Source organism: Chrysochloris asiatica, unplaced genomic scaffold (genome assembly GCF_000296735.1).
Source record: "Chrysochloris asiatica unplaced genomic scaffold, ChrAsi1.0 scaffold00019, whole genome shotgun sequence".
In the NCBI taxonomy this organism is placed as follows: Eukaryota; Metazoa; Chordata; class Mammalia; order Afrosoricida; family Chrysochloridae; genus Chrysochloris; species Chrysochloris asiatica.
In genome coordinates this window covers 22,904,132-22,928,389 of record NW_006408537.1, presented here as the reverse complement: position 1 = coordinate 22,928,389, position 24,258 = coordinate 22,904,132, and the positions used below count along the sequence as shown (strand labels likewise).

The 24,258-nt window shown below is 38.7% G+C and overlaps 1 protein-coding gene across 1 annotated transcript in view; it reads right to left on the bottom strand.

Annotated features, from left to right (window-relative positions):
* COL19A1 (collagen, type XIX, alpha 1) overlaps positions 1–24,258 on the bottom strand; it is a 506,470-nt gene that overhangs the window by 83,055 nt on the left and 399,157 nt on the right. The window contains exons 23-34 of the mRNA XM_006835782.1: positions 17,955–17,990; positions 15,821–15,856; positions 15,675–15,728; positions 14,947–15,000; positions 13,501–13,554; positions 9,111–9,200; positions 7,552–7,596; positions 7,367–7,444; positions 6,032–6,067; positions 4,619–4,663; positions 4,472–4,525; positions 3,066–3,107 (exon numbers count right to left, since the gene is read on the bottom strand). Coding sequence (XP_006835845.1) covers positions 3,066–3,107; positions 4,472–4,525; positions 4,619–4,663; positions 6,032–6,067; positions 7,367–7,444; positions 7,552–7,596; positions 9,111–9,200; positions 13,501–13,554; positions 14,947–15,000; positions 15,675–15,728; positions 15,821–15,856; positions 17,955–17,990 — 624 coding nt within the window. The remainder of the gene's footprint in view (positions 1–3,065; positions 3,108–4,471; positions 4,526–4,618; positions 4,664–6,031; positions 6,068–7,366; positions 7,445–7,551; positions 7,597–9,110; positions 9,201–13,500; positions 13,555–14,946; positions 15,001–15,674; positions 15,729–15,820; positions 15,857–17,954; positions 17,991–24,258) is intronic.

Below are 24,258 nucleotides of genomic sequence, written 5' to 3'. Positions count from 1 at the left end.
AGAAAGATGTTTACCTGTCTTTCACTAACTATGCAAAGGTATTTGATTCTGTCGATCATAATCAATTATATTTTAGATAATATTGCAAAGGATAGGAATTCCAGAGTACTTAATTGTACTCATGTGAAACCTGTACATAGACCAAGAGGTAGCTGATAGAGCAGAACAAGGGGATATTGCATGGTTTAAAATCTGGAAAGGTGTGTGTCAGGGTTGTATTCTTTCATCATACTTACTCATTGTTTATACTGAGCAAATAATCTGAGAACCTAGATATATGAAGAAGAACACAGCATCAGCATTGGAAGAAGACTTGAAGCACTTACAAATGAAGATGAAAGATGATAGCCTTCAGTACAGACTGTTATTGTAAAGTGTCATGGAGTAGGTTCCATACATTTGTTGTGGGTTTCATAGGGACTTTGTATAGAGCTCCCGAAGAGTGGCTGGTGGATTTGAATGACTGACTTTGTGTTTCAAACCTACCTTGTGCTTCAGTGCTTATCCTATGGAACCAAACCAGGACTCCACATTATACATAAACATACAGCAAATATAATGTCTCAACATAAAAAGCTCCCCAAAAATCCTCACAACTGAATCAATAAACAACATTATGAAAGGTGGAAAAAAGACTGATGTTTTTAAGAATTTCATTTTACTTGAATCCATAATCAATGTCCACGGAAGCAGCAGTCAAGAAATATTGAATTGGGCAAACATATTGCAACATATTGCATTGGGCAAATCTGCTGCAAAAGATCTCTGTCTAAAGTATTAAAAATCAAAGATGTCACTTTGAAGACTAAGGTAGGCCTGAACCAAACCATGTATTTTCAATCCCCTCATATCTTTGTGAAAACTGAACACTGAATAAGTGAGACAGAATAAGAACTGAAGTCTTTTAATTATAGTGTGTGTGAAGAATATAAAGTATACCAAGCAAGGACTGACAGAAAAATGAACAAATCTGTTTTGGTAGAAGTATAACCAAAATGGTTTTTTTTAGAAGCGAGGATGGTCCGACTTTGTCTCATGTACTTTAGGGACCAGTTCCTGGAGATGGACATGACACTTTGGAGAAGGACATATAATGCCATTGCATAGTCAGTGAAAATGAGGAGGACCCTCAAAGATATGGGTGGACACAGTAGCTGCAAAAATGGGCTCAAACATTGCAGCAATTGTGAGAATGGTGCAGAACTGGGCAGTGTTTTGTTTTGTTGTATATAGGGCTGGTATGAGTTGGAACTGACTTGAGGGTACCTAACAACAGCGTACCGTTTACCAACTGGCAGTCCTGTGACACAGAAAACTAGTGAGATGACAAGACTGTAACAATGGCTGTTGTTGTTGCTGTAAAGTACCGTCAAGTCAGTTCCAACTCACAACGACCCTGTATAGAGTTTCCAAGGAGGAGCTGGTAGGTTTGAGCCACCAAGCTCAGTGCATATCCTACAGTGTCACACCAGGACCCTAACTATTTTGGAATAATCTAACTCCTACAATCCTGCCATTTATAACATGGTTGTCCTTACAAAGAATCTAGAATAAAATGTTTGAACATCTATGTTCCAGTATTACTGTTATACTTACTAGCTTTGTATTGTGAGTAAGTTACTTAATCACTTCAAAATTCAATACTCTCATTTCATAGAATTGGAGTCGTAGTGTGGCCTTGTAGGATAAAGACTGGACTGCAAGGTCAGTTTGGACCACAAGGTCGATTTGAACAGCAAGGTCGGCGGCTCAATCTTACCAGCCGCTCCTTGGAAATCATATATATGTTGCTGAGTCAGAACTGACTGGGCAGCATTTAACAACAATAGAATAGGAATGTTAGTGTTACACCCTAAACTCAAAGAACTAGTGTGAAGATTAGATGTGATGATGTAAGTAAAGGAGGATATTGTCATGCATTTAATTGTAACTTGCAAACTCATCTAATACAAATTTTATATTTATACTCATATTTACATTCATACATTCACCTTCAAAATTCTTACCCCTAAAAAGTATACTTGAACTCTTAAATTTTTCTGATTCTACTCAGCAAATATTCCTGCCTTTCTACTGTTAAACAGGTCATGTGTGAAACACTGAGTTAAGTGCTAGGAATAGTAAATGAATCACATATATACACACATACATTCTAACTCTGTGTGTGTGTATATACATATACAATGTCCACAAATCTATGGATACATATATTAGGTGTGAGTATAAAGGGGTAGCCTTTATCCCTTGAATTCACTCATGCTGATCTTAGCATACCATGCAGAAACCTGCACCTAGATAATCTCAACGCTGTCCCATTATTAACACTCCCCTATCTGTTTCATAGATGTTGTTAAGTGCTATCAAGTCAGCTCTAATTCATAGCAACCTTGTATAGGATTTCTGAGGACCATTGGTGGGTCTGAACTGCCAACCTTGTGCTTAGCAGTACAGTGCTTATTCTACAGTACCACACTAGGACTCCAGATAATTATTAGAGGAAAAAATTAGTATTTATAGCAAGATTCATTCTCCTCTGTGATGGATAATAAGTAGAGATAATCGTTATTTAACAGGGTAACAGATGTCAGGGCAATTGTTGGCTTTGGAATTTTGAAGTTCATTTTGTAAAATCCCATGACATCAACACGCAGCCTGGTAAGCTAGCTGTTCATTGAGTAGCACTGGTTTTCATCCTGGGACTGGCCAGGGTAGAAACAGTGAGAAGGATTAGGTTTCACAGTGGTGAGCCAGGGCGGGTAAACACTCATTAAGATAAATCTGTTCCTCTAGACAAGAAGGAATGATTTACTCAAGGGTGTCAATGACACTTCATCTCAGAACTCATGCCCCCTTCTCCTCTCCCCCGACACACTCAGAATGAAGATGAGTGGCAGGATTAGTATGAATGGCATACGGTACATATTCCTTTTCTATTCTAAAGATGCGCTGCCATTTAAAAACTGAATTGTAGTTCAGGCTAAGACAGTCAATGAATTCCTGGAAAAGATTTTCTCTCTGATTTTCCAGGAAATCAACACATAATTTCATACATAGCAACAGAGTACCTTGAGCAAGACACCGATGTCTCCCAAGAGAGGAAGTGCAATCTACAGTTAAGGAGGAGAAAAAAGTGACTATGTAGTTATACATATACATGTGTATAATACAAGCATGTAATACATTGTATATAGTACAGATATTTTTCTTGGAAATACCATGCCAGTTGAGATTTGTCATGGGACTTCTAGAGTTTCACTGTCAGAATCACTGGTTTAATATTAAGTTTCTTATGAAGAGATAGACACATGCCCCTGAGAAAATTCATAATTAGTTTGAAAAATGTTCATTATTCTTGTACAATGAACACGCAGACACACATATATCATTGTTTTGATCCTGCATCACATTTCATATTTTAATGTCATGGTAACTACTACACTGTCCCAAATGCATTAATGGTTTTAAATAATACAGGAAGATAAATCATTTACTAAAATAAATCACTGCTCTGCCAAGCAAATTATCTAGTTGTCGAGAAAATATGAACCCTACTAGATAGTGTGCCTTAAAGTAATTTCTCACTGAAGCTCAAAAGAGCCTACAGTTGGCTTACACGATGGGCAAGACAGACACTGAGGGAACTTGGCCAGGGTTTTAGGTTCATGTCTTAAAATGACCTTTCAGAAAGCTACTCTGTAAATGCTAGTAATACTTTACAGGATTCTCAGATAATATACACATGATTCTCTCAGTGGAGGAGCTAAAGTAAGTCCATAATATGCCTCTGCACGTAGCTTATAAAAGCACATAAGGCCCGAACAGTGTGGGAGGTGGAAGGATTTGTGAGGTTTAGAACTGAGAGGACAGATTTGGATTTTATTATAAAAAACTCTTAATACAATGCCATGTACCATATGGCCTCTCAAATTATAACTGCCGATTCTGAGGCTATTTAAAGGGATTTCACTGTCGCTCAAAGTAAGGATTTAACTGAAAATAAAACTTTGGAACACACTTTTAGTGCCTCTTTTTTTAAGAGCCTATTCAAACCAGGTTTAGTAATTTAATCATTTCAGCATTTTAAAAGGCATGGAATCAATGGCCATGTAGCATTTAGGAGAGAATTTACAAAAAATGAAATTCATTTATTCACTAGCATTAAGAAAAAGGGAAATTCTGGGTATATATTTTAATTCAATCTTCTACGGGATTGAGACATTATATGCCAGGGCTTAGCCTGGGGCAAACTTGCACGGCTGAATTATACCCTTCGGAAATAAGTATTTATCACAGACAAAAAAATGCTGACATAGTTTGAAGGTTTTTCCTCTACAAAATAATGGCGATAAACAAAATCACCAAGCAGTCACTGAGCATTCTAATTAGTTTGGACAGCAAAACTTGCTTAGTAGGCTGTTTGGCTTCTGGGTACATTCAAGATACATAAATCAGACTCAGTCTGTCTACATACCGGGTCACCTGGGGGGCCTGGTAGGCCTGGCTTTCCGTCCAGTCCTGGAGCGCCCTGAAAACAGAAGCATCATGTTCAATTGTCTGCATGTTGGATAGGTACAGATTAAAATGGGGGGTGGGGGTGGTAAACAAAGATGATCCTTACATTATTGCCTGGAGTTCCTGGTAACCCAGGGAGACCTCGAGGACCCTGGAGTTGGGGAAAAGTAGTTATTTATGAGGATGAAGGAGTGCTGGTGGCATAGTGGGTTAAGTGTTGGGCTGCGAACCTAAAGGTTTGTCATTCGAACCTCCCAGTCACTCTATGGGAGACACATAGGGCAGTTGTTGTCAGGAGTCGTTGAGTAGACTCTAACTCATAGGGACCTTTTGCACAACAGAAGAAAACACTGCCTGGTCCTGTACCATTCTCACAAATATCATTAAGCTTGAGCCTACTGCTGCTGCCACTGTGCCAAACCATCTTACTCTTTTTTGGTGACCCTTCATTTTACCCAGCATGATGTCTTTCTCCAGGGACTGGTCCTTCCTGATAATATGTCCAAAGTAGGAGAGACAAAGTCTCATCATACTGGCCTTTAAGGAACATTCTGGCTCTAATTCTTCCTACACAAATTTGTTTGTTGTTCTAGCAGTCCATGGTGCTTTTAATATTTTTCTTGAACATAATACAATACTTACTTGGCTTTTTTAAGTCACTGTTGAACTTTCACATGTATATGAAGCTAATGAAAACACCATGACTTGGGTCAGATGCACCTTAGTCCTCAAACTGACATCTTTGTTCTTGATTTGCCCAATGCAATATGCCATTTGATTTATTGACTGCTGCTTCCATGAGTGTTGATTGTGGATCCAAGCAAAATGGATTCAATTCAATCTTTTATCCAGGTATCAAAATGTTATTTATTGGTCCAGTGGTGAGGATTTTCGTTTACTTTATATTGAGGTGCAGTTGTAGTTGTAATGTGCCGTGGAGTGGGTTCCAACTCATAAAGACCCTGTACAGGGTTTCCGAGGCCATAAATCTTTACAGGAGCAGAATGCCTCATCTTTCTCCCGCGGAACAGCTGGTAGTTTTGAACTGCTGACCCTGAGGTTCGCAGCCCGATTTGTACCCACTACGCTACCAGAACAACAGGCTTCCATAAGGATTTACAGTCTTGAAAACCTATGGAGCAGTTTTACTCTGTGCTCCTTGAAACCCTATACAGGGTTGTTAAGAGTCAGAACTGACTCAAAGGCACTTAACAACAACAACATATAGGGTCACTGGAGTCCTGGTATGGTGCTGTAGGATAAGTACTGGACTGTTAACCACAAGGTTGGTTGTACAAATTCACCAGCAACTCCTCCAAAACCATATACAGGGCCACTAAGAGCTGGAACCAACTTGACGGCACTTAACAACAACAACATAGGGTTACTATGACTTGGATTTGACCCAGTGGCAGTGGATTTGGTTTGGTTAGCTTAAGAGGATAATTTTCAGCAGTTTTTTCAAAATAAGCTAGACTTATATACTATGCCAAGTAACCAACTAGGTTAAATAGTTTACCTGAATGCCTGGCTCTCCAGTTGGTCCTTGGGAGCCCTGAGAAAAATGAGATACTACTATCAAAATTCCACCTTCAGGCCAAGAAAGAAAAGTCTATAAATCTTTATCTGGGATAAAGGGCTGAATGTTATAATTTGTTTAGTGGAACAACAAGACTTGCACACTGAATGTTTGCTTCAAAGTCTACCAAGACACTTGGGTAGAAGGTAAACATTTAATTGGATTCCTGTTGCTGGGATCATTAACATGACTCAAATACCTGGAATGTCTCTTTGATTACCGGCACCAATACCCACACATCTTCAGCTGCACAAACAATGTTTCCAACTTCTGTCTATTCAGATACTGACTGCCCATGGAAGTAACAGGCTTAGGGTTTCCTTTCCTTTCTGTTTTCTACTTTTAGTCCTTTCTCTGTTTGAAAAAACTGACACAACTAGTCTGTAGCTATAGAAACAAGAAGTGAAACATCAATCCGTCATTTTTACTTGTAAGAAGTTGAAGTCTTGTCACTAAAAGGAGGCTGGAAGATAGATAATCAGTGAAACTATCGACCTTAGCTCTGTCCCTATTACATAACATAGGCCACCTGAGTGATGAAGAGCTGATTCTTCAGCAGCTGACTTCAACAAGTGCTCACTGACTTTTCCTTTATTATTTTAAAAATAGATAGCCATATCACTGATATTATCAATGATACTTTGTACTCCCTTTTAGAAATTTATGCCGTGTTCTTAAGTGATGAGAGTGGTTCAAACCAACCTTGCAGATCAGTGCATTAACACAGTGCCACACCAGGACACCATTTACAGTCTACTGTAAGTGCTGTCGAGTCTGTTTTGACTCAGAGCGACCCTGTGTAGATTTTCCAAGGAGCGGCTGGTGAGTTTGAACCGCTGACCTTGCAGTTCAAACCAACTTATCGGTCCAATGCATTATCCCACAGCACCACACCAGGAATCCAATATGTTGTTGTTCTTGTTGTTAAGTGCCATTGAGTCAATTCCGACCCACAGCGACCCTGTATAGAGTTTCCTAGGAGCAGCTGGTGAGCTTGAACCACCAACCTTGCAGTTCAAAAGGAATCCAATTTAGACTGGGTTAAATAACACTTTCAATCCAAAAGTGGTTATGAGTATATATGAGTGTCTAGGGGATCAGAGTCTGTAACTCAGTTAACAGTGAATACCCTCTCTGTTTAGTGATATAACCTCAATGCTCATTCATTCTCTCCTCTTACTCTGACCTTTCTGTTCTTTTTACCCTATTCAAGTTTATCATGGGACTTTTGTTTTTCAACATTGAATTCAGCAGAGCTTTCAAGACCTTACTTACTATTCGCCCAGGAATCCCTACCCCTGGTGGGCCTATGTCACCAGGAGAGCCCTGGACTCCTGGCAGTCCGCGTTCACCCTGTGCAACAAGATATTTCTGTTAGTGCAAAGAGCAAAAGACATTGATTTGTCTGATATAGCTGGTTAATATATTAATTCTTTAAAATTAGCCTTAGAATTTTATACCTTTGGTCCACGTGGACCAGGTACTCCAGGATTTCCATCAAACCCCTAAAAAAAAAAAAAAAAAAACCTTAAAAAAAGCAGAAGTATGATTTTTTTCCCCTGAAAGGTTAAACATATCTCAGATATTATATGTAAAAATAAACGTATTTTATCACTCTTCATCTTACTTGAATAAATCTTTTTCTTTAATATGGAATGAAGAATATAAATTTCAGTAGGTCATAGTATTTTTATTTTTTTATTTTTATTATGTTGTCATTATTAGATGCCATCAAGTTGGTACCAACTCATAGCAACCCTATGCACATCAAAACGAAATACTCTCTGGTCCTGGGCCAACCTCACAATTGTTGCCACACTTGAGCCCATTGTTGCTGCCACTTTGCCAATCCATCTCACTGGGGGACTTCCTCTTTTTCTCTGACCCTCCATCTTACCAAATATGATATCCTTCTCCAGTGACTGGTCCCTCCTGACAATATGTCTGAAGTATGAGAGATGAAATTTGGCCATCCTGGCCTCATAGATTCACGTTAAGTACTGTCATTGCAGGGTTGTGTATGTTAAATTTTTACCTCTTTTGCCTTTTGCATAGTTAAAGTATATGGTGGCTTTATCTTTAAAATAAGGCATAAGACATTGAAGACCATTTAACATTATTAATTTAAATAAAATGTTCAAATTCAATGAAAAAAAAAAAAAAAAGGCATATGGAATAGGTACAATGGTTGTTTGCAATTCTCCAGCTTTCTAGGAATGTTGTAGTGTGCTGTCGAGTTGGGTCTGATTCATAGTGACCCTGAAAGTGGATGCTGGGTTTGAACTACTGACCTTGTGGTTATAGTCCAGTGTTTATCCTACAGTGCCACATCATGGCTATTGCATAGTCTGGGCCCAAAAGAGACATCTTTTGTCAATGACAGCCTATGGTCAAATCTGCAGAGCCCCTGGAGGGAAACTTCAGCTGTTTCTTTTGCTTTAAGATAGTGACCCAAAAAAGTTTCTGGTTTGAAACCAGCATATATTACTGGGCTCCACAGATTCCTAAGGAATCCAGGGATCCGATTTGGAGTAGAGGGTCTATGAATCAATATGACAGCAACTGGTTTGGTTTTCGGTGTTATGAATATTGCGGAGTCTTTGGGTGGTGTAAACAGTGAACAAACTTGGTTACTAACAGAAAGGTTGTGGGTTTGAGTCCACCCAGAGACACTTCAGAAGAAAGACATGGTGATCTACTTCCTAAAACTTAGTCACTGTAAACCTTGTGGAGCACAGCTATAATCTGACATATATGGTATCAACTCAGTCAGAATTGATGCCAGCTTGTGGGTTTTATTAATCTCTAGAATTGTACAGAAAATGGTGTATGTATGTGTATTTTCTTTGGAAGTGAGTCCTTTGCTTGCATCAAATTTTCAAAGAAGTTATATCTCTGATCTAAAGAATAAGATGAATGTTATTTTTATTTTGCAGACTTAAAATTCTTTATATACCTAGGATCTGAAACTAGGAATTCCAAGTAGCAATTAATGACCTTTGAAAGAACCAATACTTACTGGTTCCCCTGTCAGGCTTTTCCCTGGAGGACCAGTCTCACCTTTTGGACCTGGAAGACCAGGAGGGCCTATGATCCCGCCTGGATCTCCCTGTAAAGACAAGCAAAGATTCTTACTTCATCACTCAGGTTCTTAGTGGGAAGGGGAGATAAGGAGACAACTGTTCCATTAAAAAAAAAAAAAAAAAAAGGAATGTTATCCTAGCCAATTTCACTCTTTTACTCACTCAATCACCCATTCAATCATCTAATAAATATTTGTTGTTGTTCTTGTTAGGTGCCTCAGGTCAAATCTGACTCATAGTAACCCTATGCACAACAGAACGAAACACTGCCTAGTCATGCACAAGTCTCACAATCATTGTTGTTTGAGCCCATTGTTGCTGCTACTGTGTCAGCACATCTCATTGGGCTCTTACTCTTTTTTGCTGGTCCTCCATTCTACCAAGTATGATGTCCATCTCCAGGAACTGGTCCCTCCTGACAACATGTCCAAAATACAAGATGGTGTCTCGCTTCCTAGAAGCATTCTGGATGTACTTCTTCTAACAAAGATTTATTTGTTCTTCTCTCAGTCCGTGGTACTTTCAATATTCTTTGCCAACATCATAATTCAAAGGCATAGATTCTTCTATGGTCTTCATTATTCATTGTTTAAGCTTCATTGTATGAAGCTATTGAAAATACCATGGCTTGGATCAGGCACACCTTAGTTCTCAAACCGACATCTTTGCTATTAAACACTTTACAGAAATATTTTGCAGGAGATTTGCCCAATGCAATACATTGTTTGATTTATTGACTGCTACTTCCATAAGTGTTAATTGGGGATCCAAGCAAAATGAAGTCTTTGACAATTTCAGTCTTTTCTCTGTTCATCATGATGTTACTTATTGTTCCACTTGTGAGGATTTTTGTTTTCTTTACATTGGGTACAATCTAGACCTGAAGTATGGATTCTTTTTTATTCATCATTGAGTATGAAGTTCTCTTTGCTTCCAACAAGCAAAGTTGTGTTGTCTGCATATCAAAGGTTGGTAATGAGACTTCCTTCAATCCTGATGTTATTTGTTTTTTCATATAATCCAGTTACTTATATTATTTGCTCAGCCTACAGGCTGAATGAGTATGGTCAAAGAATACAACCATGACACACACTTTTTCTGATTTTGAACCATTCAGCCCTTGTTCCCTTGTTCTATTCTAATGATTGTCTTTTGGTCTATGTATAGATTCCTCCTGAATTCCCATTCTTCACAATCTTATCCCTAGCTTGCTATGATCCACAAAGTTGAATGCCTTTGCATAGTCAATAAAGTCCAAGTAAACATCTTTCTGATATTCTCTGCTTTCAGCCAACATCCATCTGATTTCAGCAATTATATTCCTCATTCCATACCCTCTTCTGAATCTGGCCTGAATTTCAGGCTGTGCCCTGTCCATGTGCTATTGCAATGATTTTTTAATTATCTTCAGCAAAATTTTACTTGTATGTTAATATTTGATGATGTCTGCTTTCTATTGGGTCACCTTTCTCTGAAATGGGCACAAATATCTTCTAATGGTTGGCCAGGTATCTGTCTTCCAAATTTCTTGGCATAGACTAGTGAGTGCTTCCAGCACTGTATCAGCATATAGGAACACTTCAATTTGTATTCTGTCTATTTCTGGAGCCTTGTTTTTCACTTATGCCATCAGTGCAGCTTGGACTTCTTCCTTCAATACCATCAGTTCTTGACCATATGCTACCTCTTGCAATGGTTAAACATCACCCAATCTTTTTGACATAGTGACTCTTAAGTATTCCTTCCATCTTCTTTTGATGCTTCCTGTATTAGTCAATGTTTTGCCCATTGCTGTTGATAAGTGCTGATGAGTTGGTGCTAACTCATAGTGACACTTTTATAGGGTTTCCAAGAAGTGACTGGTGGGTTTGATTCACTGACCTTGCATTTACTAGTCCAGTACTTATCCTACAGCACCACACCAGGATTCCATTTTGGCCACAGAATCCTTCAGTACTTCAACCAGAGACATGAATTTTTTTTCTTCAAATTTTTCAGCTTGAGAAATGCTGAATGCATTTTTCCCTTTTGGTTTTCTGACTCCAGGGCTTTGCACATACCATTATACTACTTTGTCTTCTTGTGGTGCCCTTTGAAATTTTCTGGTTAGCTCTATTACTTCATCATTTCTTCCAGTTACTTTAGCTTCTCTATGTTCAAAAGTTTGTTTCAGACTCTCCTCTGATGCATGTTTGATCTTTTTTTTCTATCCTGTCTTTTTTCATGACCTTTTGCTTTCTTCATGTATGATGTTCTTGATGACATTCCACAATTCCTCTGGTCTTCAGTCATTAGTGTTGACTACATCAAATCTGTTCTTGAGATTGTCTCTAAGTTCAGGTGGAATATACTCAAAGTCAGATTTTGGCTCTCAGTGACTTGTTTTAATAGTATTTACTTTCAAAGTGAACTGCATATGCGCAATTGATGGTCTGTTCCATAGTCAGTCCCTAGTCTTATTTAGTCTGATGATATTGAGCATCCCATCATCTCTTCCCACAGATGTAGTAAATTTGCTTCCTGTGCATTCCATCTGGTAAGGTCCATGTGTGTAGTTCTTGTTTATGTTGTTGAAAAAGGTATTTACAATGAAGAATGGATACTTGTTGGTTTTGAAAAATCCTATCATGCAATCTGCAGCATTATTTCTATCAATGTCGTATTTTCCAACTATTGATCCTTCCTCTTTGTTTCCAACTTTTGCATTTATATCAACAATAATTATCAATGCATTTTTATTGTATAATTGATAAATTTCACACTGAAGAAGTTGGTTAAATTCTTCAATTTCCTCATCATTGGCTTTGTGGCTGGAGCATTAATTTGAGTAGTAATTATATTGACTCAGCTTACTTGTTGTTGGTGTTGTGAAGTGCTGTTGAGTTGGTTCAGACTCATAGTAAACCTGTATAGGGTTTCCAAGGAGCAGCTGGCAGGTTTGTACCAGAGACTTTGTTGTTAGCAGCCGTATATGTAGGCATATGGATATTATCCTATCACAGACAGCATTGTACTTTAAGACAAATCTTGAAATGCTCTTTTGGACAATGAATGTGACTCCATTCCTCTTCAATTTGTCATTCCGAGTACATTGAATCATATGATTTTCAGATAAATAATGGCCCAAACCAGTTCATTTCATCTCACGAATGCCTATTATTTGTATCTTTCTGTGTTCCATATAATTTTTGATGAGTTCCAATTCCCCTAGATTTATACATTGTACATTCTGTATTCTGATGATCAATGAATGTTGGTAGCTGTTTCTTCTCTTTTTGAGTTGTGCCCCATCAAAAATGAAGGTTCCGAAAGTTTTGTTCCATTCACATCATTATGATTCTACTTTGAGAAGTCTGCTTTTACCTAGTTGTATTTTGAGTGCCTTCCAACCTTAGAGGCTCATCTTCCAGCACTATTTCAAACAATATTTCACTGCTATTTCTAAGATTTGGAGTCTTGGTGTCTACTAACCGCAAGATTGACAATTCAAACCCACGATCCACTCCTTAGAAACCCTATACAGGGTCATTATAAGTCCAAACCGATGCAATGGCACTTTACAGCCATAACATTCATAAGGGTTTCAGTGGCTAAACTTTCAGAAGTAGTCTGTTTCTCCTTCCTATTCTGTTTTAGTCTGGGTGCTCTGCTGATACTTATAAACCATGGGTGACTCTGCTCATATTTTAAATACTAGTGGCATAGGTTTGAGTATGCCAGCAACACAGAAGTCACCACAGGATCGTAAACTGACAAATGAATGGTGGTCAGTGAACAAATAGGTACAGAGTACCTAATTCATGCTAAGCACTGTTCTAGTTCTATCAAGTGCACTTAGATTTTGTAGTGAGTTATATTATAATCATTTAAATAGTATTATGATACAGGCATGTGTGAAAATATATGAGCAAGTGGGCATATTCGTTAGATGATCGATATGTTTTCTTTAAGTTATTCTCCAAGAATTGTTCAGCATTAATATACTATGTCTATATAGACATCAGGAAACAAACTCTGAAAAATTAACGGAATTCTTACAGGCCTATGATGTGAGTCCATAATCCTGAAACAGACTTTCTGATTCCTGAGCTCTCCATCTCTAAGTTAGTTCAGGTTTTCACCTTGTGCTCCTCCTAATTAGAGGCAGAGTTGTCAAAATGCACAACTCCAGTGGCACTGCTCAAATCATAGTTGATGTAAATGTTTATCTCCTGCACAATCTCAGTAACTTAGTCTATACTTCCACTCTTTCAATGCCCTTATGACCCTTTCTCTTCCTGCTACCTAATTACTTAATATTCAAAATGAGTACCATGGAAGTTGTACCTTTTCTCCTTTAGCACCTTGTTTTCCTGGGATACCATGTTCCCCTGGCAAACCCTAGAAATTTCAGAATTAAGGAAAAGAACAATTAGAGCATCTCTTGTTATTATAATACTTCTGTTTGTCAGGAAAACGAAGTGTTAGCATCTAAACTTTAAGGAGTTGATTTCGGCATATTTAACAGGGAATAAACACCGGTTAAAATATGTATATGCTGTTGTTTCATGTGAAGTGACTTGGGTGTAATGGGAGAGAAACTAAGTCGAGGCAAATGGAATCAAACACACTGCCCACATTATTGCCAAGAACAAACAAGTTGACGGATTGCAGGAAAATATATAGGTTTTTTATATTTTGTCAACAATGGTTCATTCCTTCTTTATTTTATTCTATTTGTAGTTCCAGCACTATCGCTTCAACTCACTATTTGATCATCTAGTTCTGGCCATGCCACCATAATTTTCTCTTTCTGTGTGAGATTGCTCCACTAAGTAAGGTACACATAAGAGCTTCACTAAGAGGCCTTGGTTGCAGGGGGAGGGGAGGAAAAAGCTTTGCTCTATGAACTGAATGTTCAAAATACCAAGACAAGCAAGTGTACTGACTGATAAACCCCTTGAGCCTCAGTCTAAAGCATTGAGAATATAGTGAGAGGTCAGTGGCTGCTCCCAAGGCAATGAAAGATAGATTCTAAAAGTGACCGAGGGGGAACTCTAATCATGGCCAGATATGGGTTAGTCTTCAAGAAGTGATGATCAAGTGTTTTTCTTGTTTTGCTCAAGTACAGACATGGTCAGGTTTCAATCGAGTTGTCAGGAGGTTGCGCAAGGGTTAAAAAGCTGACCTGAGGAAATGGATGAAAAATCGTATTTAAAAAACAAGAGTGTGTTTGCACTCATGCATGTGTGTGTGTGCATGTGTGTGTGTGTGAATGTGAGAGGGGGAGAGAACACATGAAGCATGCGAAGGAGAGAAGTGAGTCCACTAATGACAAACTGCAATGGCAAATATTTTGGAAATATTTTTTCAGTTCAAGGACTTATTTTTTGTTTTGTTTTTGAGGCTGTTGCTAGAAAACAGTAACTACAGTGTGGGAAGTCTGTCTCTCCTGGTTTTCCTTATTTCTTTTAACATCTTAAACCTTCTTTACTCCCTGTGCATCACTGACAAGCATATTCAAAATGATTGTTTTGTTAATTTGAGTTCACAAAACCAAGTTACTAGACTAATGACATTTATAAAGGTCCTCACATGAGTATATATATATATATATATATAAGTTTTCTAATAGCCCCTGACATTATCTGTGATCATATTTAGTGGTAAGGATGACTCATAACTTTGGATACTGTACATAACTCAACCATATAAATAGATGCTGACATTCTTTTCAACATGTCTCTATTGCAGTTTGAAAATATCAATGACACTTATGTTTACTATACATACAACATCTCCTGGTGGTCCTCTGGGCCCCATGGAACCTGCAGGTCCTTGCTGACCCTAAAATAGAAGTAACATGTGCTTTACTTTTGTAAAGAGAGAGAAAGACTATACCTGAATACATGTAAAACATGATGTGATTTATCTATAGAAAGATTGCTTTTCCACCATTCCATCTACTATGATACTAAAATGTGCTTTGGGCTTACAAAGATACTTTCATATATTTTCATTGAAACAGGCCTGTTCTCATCAGCTGGTGATACCTGGATGCCTTAGTCATTGGCAGGGAGCATGCCACATTAATCTCTCCAGCACCATCCCAACAGCTGCACTTTTTTGGACATTCCTGCAGAACCCCACTGTGAAATTCAAGGATCCCAGGGCAGCAGCGTTTTGGTTTAGACACTGAATCTTGAATCCTGTTCAGTTTAAGAATACAGCTGAGGGCCATCGATTTAGCACACATTGTTTACTCTTAGAACTTTTTAGGGATGTTATTCTGAATATGCCCTGAAAAAGATTTTTCAAATCCTATTGTGAACCATAAGGCACAGTTCCTATGTGTGTAATAAGTACAGCTGATAAAGGAAAATATCACCATGGAAACATGAGCACATCTCTGAGAGTCTTTGTGAAGAAAATGAGTGGCACAACAAGGTACCTTGTTTTACAGAGCGATGGCTATAACCACAAATTTATTTCAGAGTTTGTCTCAGTTATTTCTTTTATACCTTTAGTCCAGGGCTTCCTATTAGGCCAGGGGGACCAGGATCTCCAGGTTCACCCTAAACATATGGGTGGGAATGAAAGTTAAATGGTCACTTTAATTTCTACCATTTCATTAGGTTAGAGAGGTAAATAAAGAATGTTAGGTTACCTTTATTCCTTGTGATCCTACTGTCCCAGGCTCTCCCTATAAATAAATGAATCACCAGATGGGAAATGTTAATTCGATGGAGATAAACATCTCTGATACTTTAATTCATTTGTATTTCCACTAATTAGCATACAATAAAGAGGGAACTATGGAAAATAGGATGAAATGAAGGATTCATTTTAAAAAATGATTTAAAAGGAGGTTTATTGTTAATAAGTAAGCATCAGTTTCTTATTTTTCTTCTTTATAGCAGTTTTCCTCCAATGTCACTTTTGGCACTGACATTTTTTTACCATTAGCAGTCATTGCAGTGTTTACTTGACAGGGTCGCCATGAGTCAGAATCGATTCGACAGCACTTAAAAACAACAATAACAATTTCATATCCCAGAAAATCCAAACTTCAGATGGAGGGGGAAAAAAAGAGCATATTTAAGCTATTGTAACTTGGCAATTTTAATATTGGCAATGTAATCAGTGAAAAAAACCAAACAAAAAAACTAAGGTTAAAAAATGGGGAGTAAAATTGGCGATAGTGAGTTTGCTTTTCCAATTTTCTATGACAGTATTAAATCATGACCAAATTTTCAAAATTATTCCTTTCTTATCCTCTGCTTTGTCTTGAGCAAACTTTCGTCAGTTTCTCGCTTTCCTGCAGGATACAGGCTCCTAGATTTTGTCTGTCCCTAAACCTGTGCAAGCACAACATGTCTTCTCATCAGCTTTTCCTGAGACTCAGCTGATCAAAGTGTTAGAGCAACTGACCTTGGCATCACTGTCCTCCTATAACTTAGATAAAGCACATGAATGCCCTTGCTTACCTAGGACAGAGTCAGACACAGAGCCTCCAAATTCCTATTCTTTGCCTTATAAATGAGTAACTGAATTGCTTGTCCCTACTGATACAAATGGTTAACATGCTTGGCTGCTAACGAAAAGGTTAGAGGTTCAAGTCTATCCAGAGATCTCTAAGAAGAAAGGCCTGGTGACATATTTCTGGAAAATCAGTCATTGAAAACCTTATAGGGTACCGTTTACTCTGGTAGCAATTAGTTGGAGTTGATTCAATGGCAACTGGTAGCGGATACTGTGATATGATCAATTAGAAACAAAATGCCTGCTAACCAAGCTTTTGTTAAATTTCTCCCCTTGCTCCAACTCTTGGAACTTTGGCCCATCTTTTGTTTGAGTCAACATACTATTTTGCCTCTCCCAGAGAATAGGTTGACTTCAGAATACAACATTGCTGATTTTCTATCAGATGATGTTACACTTTCATCCCACTTCTCCACACCTGGACTTCCATAGCCTTGTATACAGTATTCTTCCTCTCTACCAAAAAGAAATGCTTCCCCTGTAGCTTTTTGACATGTTTACAGATCTTATGGCTGGAATGTTCTCCCTACTATGTTGTTGTTGTTAAGTGCTATCGAGTCAATTCTGACCCATAGTGACCCTGTATAGGGTTTCCAAGGAGAAGGTGATGAGCTTGAACTGCCGACCTTGCAGTTCAAATGGCTTTGCAGTCTGGCGTATTAACCCACAGTGCCACACCCTAATACAAGTCTCTTTCCCTGTTCCTCTTTTCTTTCTGAATTAGGCTTCTGTCTACCCAAGTCTGGATTTGTTTTGTCTTATACTATCCTTTGATAAAATCATCACGTTTGATAAATCCAACTTGTGCCATTAATATAATTTAACAATTATTTTGTATTTTCTATGTGAGCTTTTTAATTCTTTGCTTTTCATGTGAAAAGATGACTATTATTATCTATCAGTGTTTTAAAAAAAAAAAGGAAAAGAAAAGCTATTTTACTGGGCATAGTAGCACAAATTCTATTTAGTGTCCTAGAGGTATTCATGGTCAGTCATCAATTATCAATAGGAATGAGTTAAAGAAAACATATATAACCAAATTAAAATGTTAAGGCATCATCTTGTGGTAAAACTTAACATGGTCTAAAAATTCTCACTTATTGAAATAGAGTAAGAATTCACAATAGGAAACTAAAATACTGAGACAGTTTACTTTATTAAATCTATTTTATCAAATCTCCAAAGTAAACAAACAAGAATCAAAAAGAAAGGAATCAATGAAACAAAAAACCCAAGACACTAATAAAACATCTACTTACTCTATCTACCTTTTCACCTTTTGTAAAGTATTGTCCCTAGAAATAGTGATAGAAAACAGAACTGATTATAAATACTTCTAGAAATAAATGGTCCCAAACTAGGTATCCTCCAGACCACACTCAGACCTTCATTGAAAACAAGTCTCAACAGTGATCTAGAATACCAAACAATCTGCTGGGGCTGGGGGGGCTGGGCTTACAAGGAGCATATGAAATTTAATTTTTAAAAAATTCATATTTTCAGGTAAACAATGGGTTGATCCTTCTAATAATATTTAGAGAATCCTGGGCTGTGGACAAACTCTAATTTCTGACTTACAGTGACCCTTTATAGGGCTTTCAAGAAAGGCTGATGGGTTGAACTGCCAACATTTTGGTTGGCAGCCTAGAATTTACTCTACTGCACCACACCAGGGCTATACAAACATGAGGTGCTTGAGGTTCACCAAAGGGATTGGACAGCTTGCTAAAATGTAAATAATGTACATTTGAAAGGGTGTGCCTTATTATCATGCTAATAAGGTGTTTGGAACCCTAATGAAGGGATTGGTCACTTTTGCCACCCTGCTTAATTTCAAATGAGTCATCACAGAAAATAAGGGGAGTTCAAAAGAAGGAAGAGCCAGAAGTGGACAGAGTCCTTTAGATGCGTGATCCCTGCTGTGGTCTCCTCAACCCAGGAGACAGAGAGCTGTGACACTGGAGATGCTGGCAAGAAGCAGTGGCAGAAAAATAGCAGCAGCCGCGGCAGCTGAGCCAGGAGACTGGTGTTAGATGGAACGGTATACTTCCTGGCCCACCGAAAAAGAAAGCTGAGTGCCTTTGAGCAAGAGGGATGCTGGCAAAATGGGGCACCTCCTGGGCACTAAATTGGGGGAGCTATGTTTGCTGACCCAAGGAGCTAGAGCTGAGCACCTTCAGACTGAAGCATACTGGTGGAGTGGAGAGCCTCTGGTCATTTATCAGCAGAACTAAAAGAGCTTTGTAATAGTGTCTGATTGGGGCAGGAGCCAGGTCAAAGAGATTTGAGCCTGGCTGTGCCAGCAGACATGGCTGTGAAGAGGCAGTTTCAACTGAAGAACTATATCCTGAGTGTTCTGGAACCTTAATTGTAATGTGTCACTTCTCTAATAAACATAGTGTAAATTGCTTACAATTTAATGGTTTGCTTTGGACTAGACTTTGCTTCTAGTTGCAGATGCTAAATGTTCTGTCCAGAACAGAATACTCTTCAGAGTAGTGGTTTCATGGGGATGGGCAGTTTAGAAATTAGTTATCTAAATAAGTGGGAGAAAAAGGCATGAAATTGCTGGTCTACATACTTTCATGGATGTGCTTATAATTAAAAGACTGAGGGGGAAGTTAATCCTTCAAGTATAAAAGGGCCAATGGCTAGAAGAGCCAGGGGTGGCCTTTGGTGCATTGCATTACTGACTGTAACTTCCACCAAATGACTGGGCAGGACTCTGTAAATGTGAGGTGCTTGTGGTCTATCAAGGAGATTGGATAGCTGGCTAATAATGAAAATAATCTACATGGCACATTTGTGGGGCTGATACCATGCGAGTAAGGTGTTTGTAACCCTAACATGGGGATCGGTCACTTCTTCTATCTTGCTAGGCACAAACTACGCCATACCAGAGACAGAAAAGGAGAATCTTGCTACCATCAAGAAATAAGAGCCAAGAGTACAGCATGTTCTTTTGAACCAAGTTCCCTGTGTTGGTCTGCTTGATCCAGGACAGAGATGTGAGACTGGAGACAGTGAAAGACAAGAAGCAGGGGCAGAGAAAGGGTGGCAGCAGAGGCTGTGTGAGACAGACTGATGGACTTCCTGACCCATGGGGTGAGAAGACTGAGTACCTTTGGTCAGGAGGCTGGATGGCAGAATTGGGTGCTTCCTAGACATTTAATCTGGGGAACTAGGTTTGCTGATTTACAAAGCTAGAGCTGAGCACCTTTGGGCCAATAAGGCTTACAGGCAGAATGAAGTACCTCGGAGCATTTAGTGGAAGAGTTAAAAGAGCTCTGTAGCATTTGTCAAAACAGGGTAGGGGACAAGGGACCAAGTCAAGGGACCACAGGTCTTGGGAGCATCTCGGGCATGGCTGAAAAGTGGCTGTCTTGATCAAAGAACCTTATCTTGAACATTTCCTGAACCTGAATTATAACCTCAGAATTGTAAGTAGTGTCTGTGAATTCTGTGTGGCCATTGAATGCAGCAGAGAGGCAGAGATAGCTGTTGAAAGGATGGTTGCTGTCAGAATTTGTGAAGTTTGGAGGTGGGGTCATATCTGACCTCTGGCTCGTAGGAATGCCTTGGGTTATTATTGACTTTTATTTTTCTTCCCCATTGTGAAGTTAAATTTCCCCCATGCCAATTTTATAGAATGTGACTGATTATGAAATAAAAGGACATTAATTTGAATTCTTACAGTTAATAGTATAATTAAGCCTGTTGTTGTTGTTGTTAAGTGCCGTTGAGTTGGTTCTGACCCATAGCGACCCTGTACAGGGTTTCTGAGGGTGTAAATCTTTACGGGAGTAGAAAGCCTCATCTTTCTCCCGCGGAGCGGCTGGTAGTTTCAAACCACTGACCTTAAGGTTCGCAGCCTGATTTGTAACCACTATGCTACATATTTTTTGAATACTAATACTCATTTTTCATCTCAATGGAAATTACTTGAATGGATTCTTGATGGCTTAATGGGAAGGTCCTGGAAAGAGACAGAGACTTTGAGGGGATACCTTTCATTATCCAACACTTTCCCTGTTTCCATTGTGTTACTATTGCCACAATCCAGGCTCAGCCTGAGCATATGCACACACACAGACACACAAACATGCTTTTACTTATTTATTCACTTATAGTCTAGAAATTCAGAGTCCTTGTGTGGTGCTGTGGATAAACACTGGACTGCTAACTGCAAGGTTGGCAGTTAACCCACCAGCTGCTTTTAGGACACCCTATACAAGGGGTACTATGTGTCAGAAGCGATACTATAGTACTTAACAACAACAAAAGCATTCTAGAAATTGCATATATAATTAAAATGGCCTCATTTTAATTTTCATAACAGTGTTGGGAGAAAGATATTCTTGTCCTATGTTAAGGATGAGGCCGTAGATTTAGGGATGTTCTTCAACTCTGTAAAGGTTAGGTTTTTCCCTATAATACTGATTGTCAAGGTATTTCCTCTAAAATACCACTCATCATGCTTAATGTTTTATTGTTTATCTTGGCTATAAACACTGTAAGTTTAGAGATGTAATTAATCTTGACTATGAAAATATGTCTGGTGTCTCACATATACCTGATAACTTGTTGGTGTTCAATACAAGTTGATGAAATTAGAGAATTTAAAGTGATGTAGATAACAATAATGTTATTATTGTTAAGTGTCATTGAATCGGTTCCAACCCATAGAAATTCTGTATTGGGTTTCCAAGGAGCAGCTGGTGAGCTTGAACCACTGACTTTGTGGTTCAAACTGAGTTTGCAGTCCATTGCATTAACCCACAGCGATAATAGTAGCTTATATTTTTTGAATTCTTACAATGTATCAAGCACTGTTCTAGTCATGTTACATAAATTAACATATTTGAACCTCATGAGTTCAAAAACTCATGAGGTTGTTGTTGTTAGGTGCCATCAAATCGATACCGACTCATAGCGACCTTATGCACAGCAGAACAAAACACTGCCCAATCCTGGGCCAACCTCACTACTGTTGCCATGCTTGAGTCCATCGATGCTGCCACTTAGCCAATCCCATCTCATCGGGTCTTCCTCTTTTTCTCTTACCCTCCACCTTACCAAACATGATATCCTTCTCCAGTGACTGGTCCTTCCTGACAATATGTCCGAAGTGTGAGAGATGAAGTTTGGCCATCTTGGCCTCCAAGGAGCAATCTGGCTGTACTTCTTCCAAAACTGATCTATTGGTTCTTTTGGCAGCTCATTGCACTTTCAATATTCTCCTCCAACACCATAACTCAAAAGCATCAATTCTTCTATGGTCTTCCTTATTCACTGTCCAACTTTTGCATGCATATGAGGTTATTGAAAATACCATGGCTTGGGTCAGGCGCACCTTAGTCCTCAAGCTGACATCTTTGCTCTTCAACACTTTAAAAAGGTCTTGTGCAGATTTGCTTAATGTAAGCACTGTTCTGGTCAAATATATTAACATATTTGATCCTTATGAGTCACTGAGTAGGTGATTCATATCCTCAGCTCCAAATGACGAAACAGGCAGAGAGAAATGACATATTTTCTTTAAGACCACGCATAGCCTGTAACTGGTGGATCAGAAGTTAAACCCAGCCAGCCTGATTTTAGAATGCAGGCTTTGCTTGCTCAGGCTGCTTGACTTGACTTACTTAGCATCTGAACTTGGGGAATCGACAATAGGACAAAAACAATCCCAGAACTGTTGAATCAGAAACATATTTTTAACAGGATCCTTAGGTGAGTCAAGTACACATTCAAGTTTGAGAAACACTGCTCTAATGCATTGAAAGTCTTCATTTCCTGCCCTTTCCCCATCGTTCTCAGTAGAAATTGAGTATATCTTATTGCTGGGTCTGTAGTGTGTCATATGAAAATTAATAGAAATTAGGTGTCAGTGTGCAGGGTGAGACAATGGAGATCAAGAGCAGCAGGGAAGAAATGTTTAAACAAACAAACAAACAAAAAACAGTTACTGCGGAATTGATTCTGACTCATGGAGAACCCATGTGTGTTAGAGTAGAATTGTGCTACATAAGGTTTTTAAAAAAATGTTTTATTGTGAATTATGTGATAGTTTACATGGGAGAATGTTAGCTTTACATTCATTCTATCGTATATATAATTTCATTGCCATGGTTACAATCCCCTCCATGCATCATCAACCAACCAAAGGGTATACACTACAAGCCTGTCTCCCAGTTGTCAGCACACAGCCCCTCTCCCTCTCTGGCTCTAAAGTCTCCACCGCTCCATCTTGCCATGTCATTGTCTCTGCCTCCATCTCTGGTGTCACTGTTTCTCTGGGTACAGTCCCGCTCTCAGCTCTTCTTCCTTGTTGTTTCCCGGGACCTCTGTTCCTAGACTGCAAAGTCAATCACTCCCCTCCTTTTGCTACAAAATGTCTACCTTTACATTTCCAACCCTCACAATCAGTACTGATAACAATTATTCACTATTACATAAGGTTTTCAATGGTTGATTTTTTTTTTTTTAAAAGTAGATCACCAAGCCTTTCTTTTGATGTGCCTCTGGGTGGAATTGAACCTCCAACATTCCAGTTAGCAGCTGAGTGTGGTGGTGGTGGTTATGTGCCGTGGAGTTGGAACTGACTCATAGCGACCTTGTACAGGGTTTCTGAAGCTTTAAATCTTTACGGGAGCAGAAAGCCTCATCTTTCTCCTGTGGAACAGCTAGTAGTTTCGAACTGCTGACCTTAAGGTTCGCAGCCCGATTCGTAACCACTATGCTACCAGAGCTCCTTTAACTATCTGTACCACCCAGTAATTCTAAGAAATGGTAAGAGCTACCTATAACTGAAAGAATACACAGTTACTGTACCAAAAAGAAATGGTGGATGCTTAACCATTTCAAGAAATAGCATACGATTACCAGAAGAAAGAGTCCAATGTTCAATGAAGGCACTGGCAAAGAACAAAGCTCCAGGAATTGATGGAATACAAATTGAAGTCTTTCAAAAAACTGAGTCAACACTGGCACTCACTCACCTATGCCAAGAAGTTTGGAAGACAAGCTACCTGGCCAATTTATTGGAAGAGATCCCTATTTGTCCAGATTCCAAAGAGAGGTGACCCAACAGAATGTAGAAATCAGCATACAATATCATAAATATTACATGCAAGTAAAATTTTGCTAAAGATAAAAAATGACTGCAACAGCACATTGATAAGGAACTGCCAGATGTTCAAGCTGGATTCAGATGAGGACATGGAATGAGAGATATCATTGCTGATGACAGATGGATCTTGGCTGAAAGCAGAGACTATCAGAAAGATGTTTACCTGTGCTTTATTGACTACACAAAGATTTTAGGCCATGTGGAACATGATAAGCTGTGGAAAACATTGTGGAGAACAAGTATTCTGGAACACTTAATTGTGTTCATGAGAATCCTGTACATAGGCCAAGAGGAAATCGTTTGAACAGAACAAGGAAACACTGAATGATTTAAAATTGGGAAAGGTGTGCGCCTGAATTTTATTCATTTATCATACGTATTCTTGTATGCTGAGCAAATAATCCTAGGAGCTGGATTACATGAAAAGAAAGTGG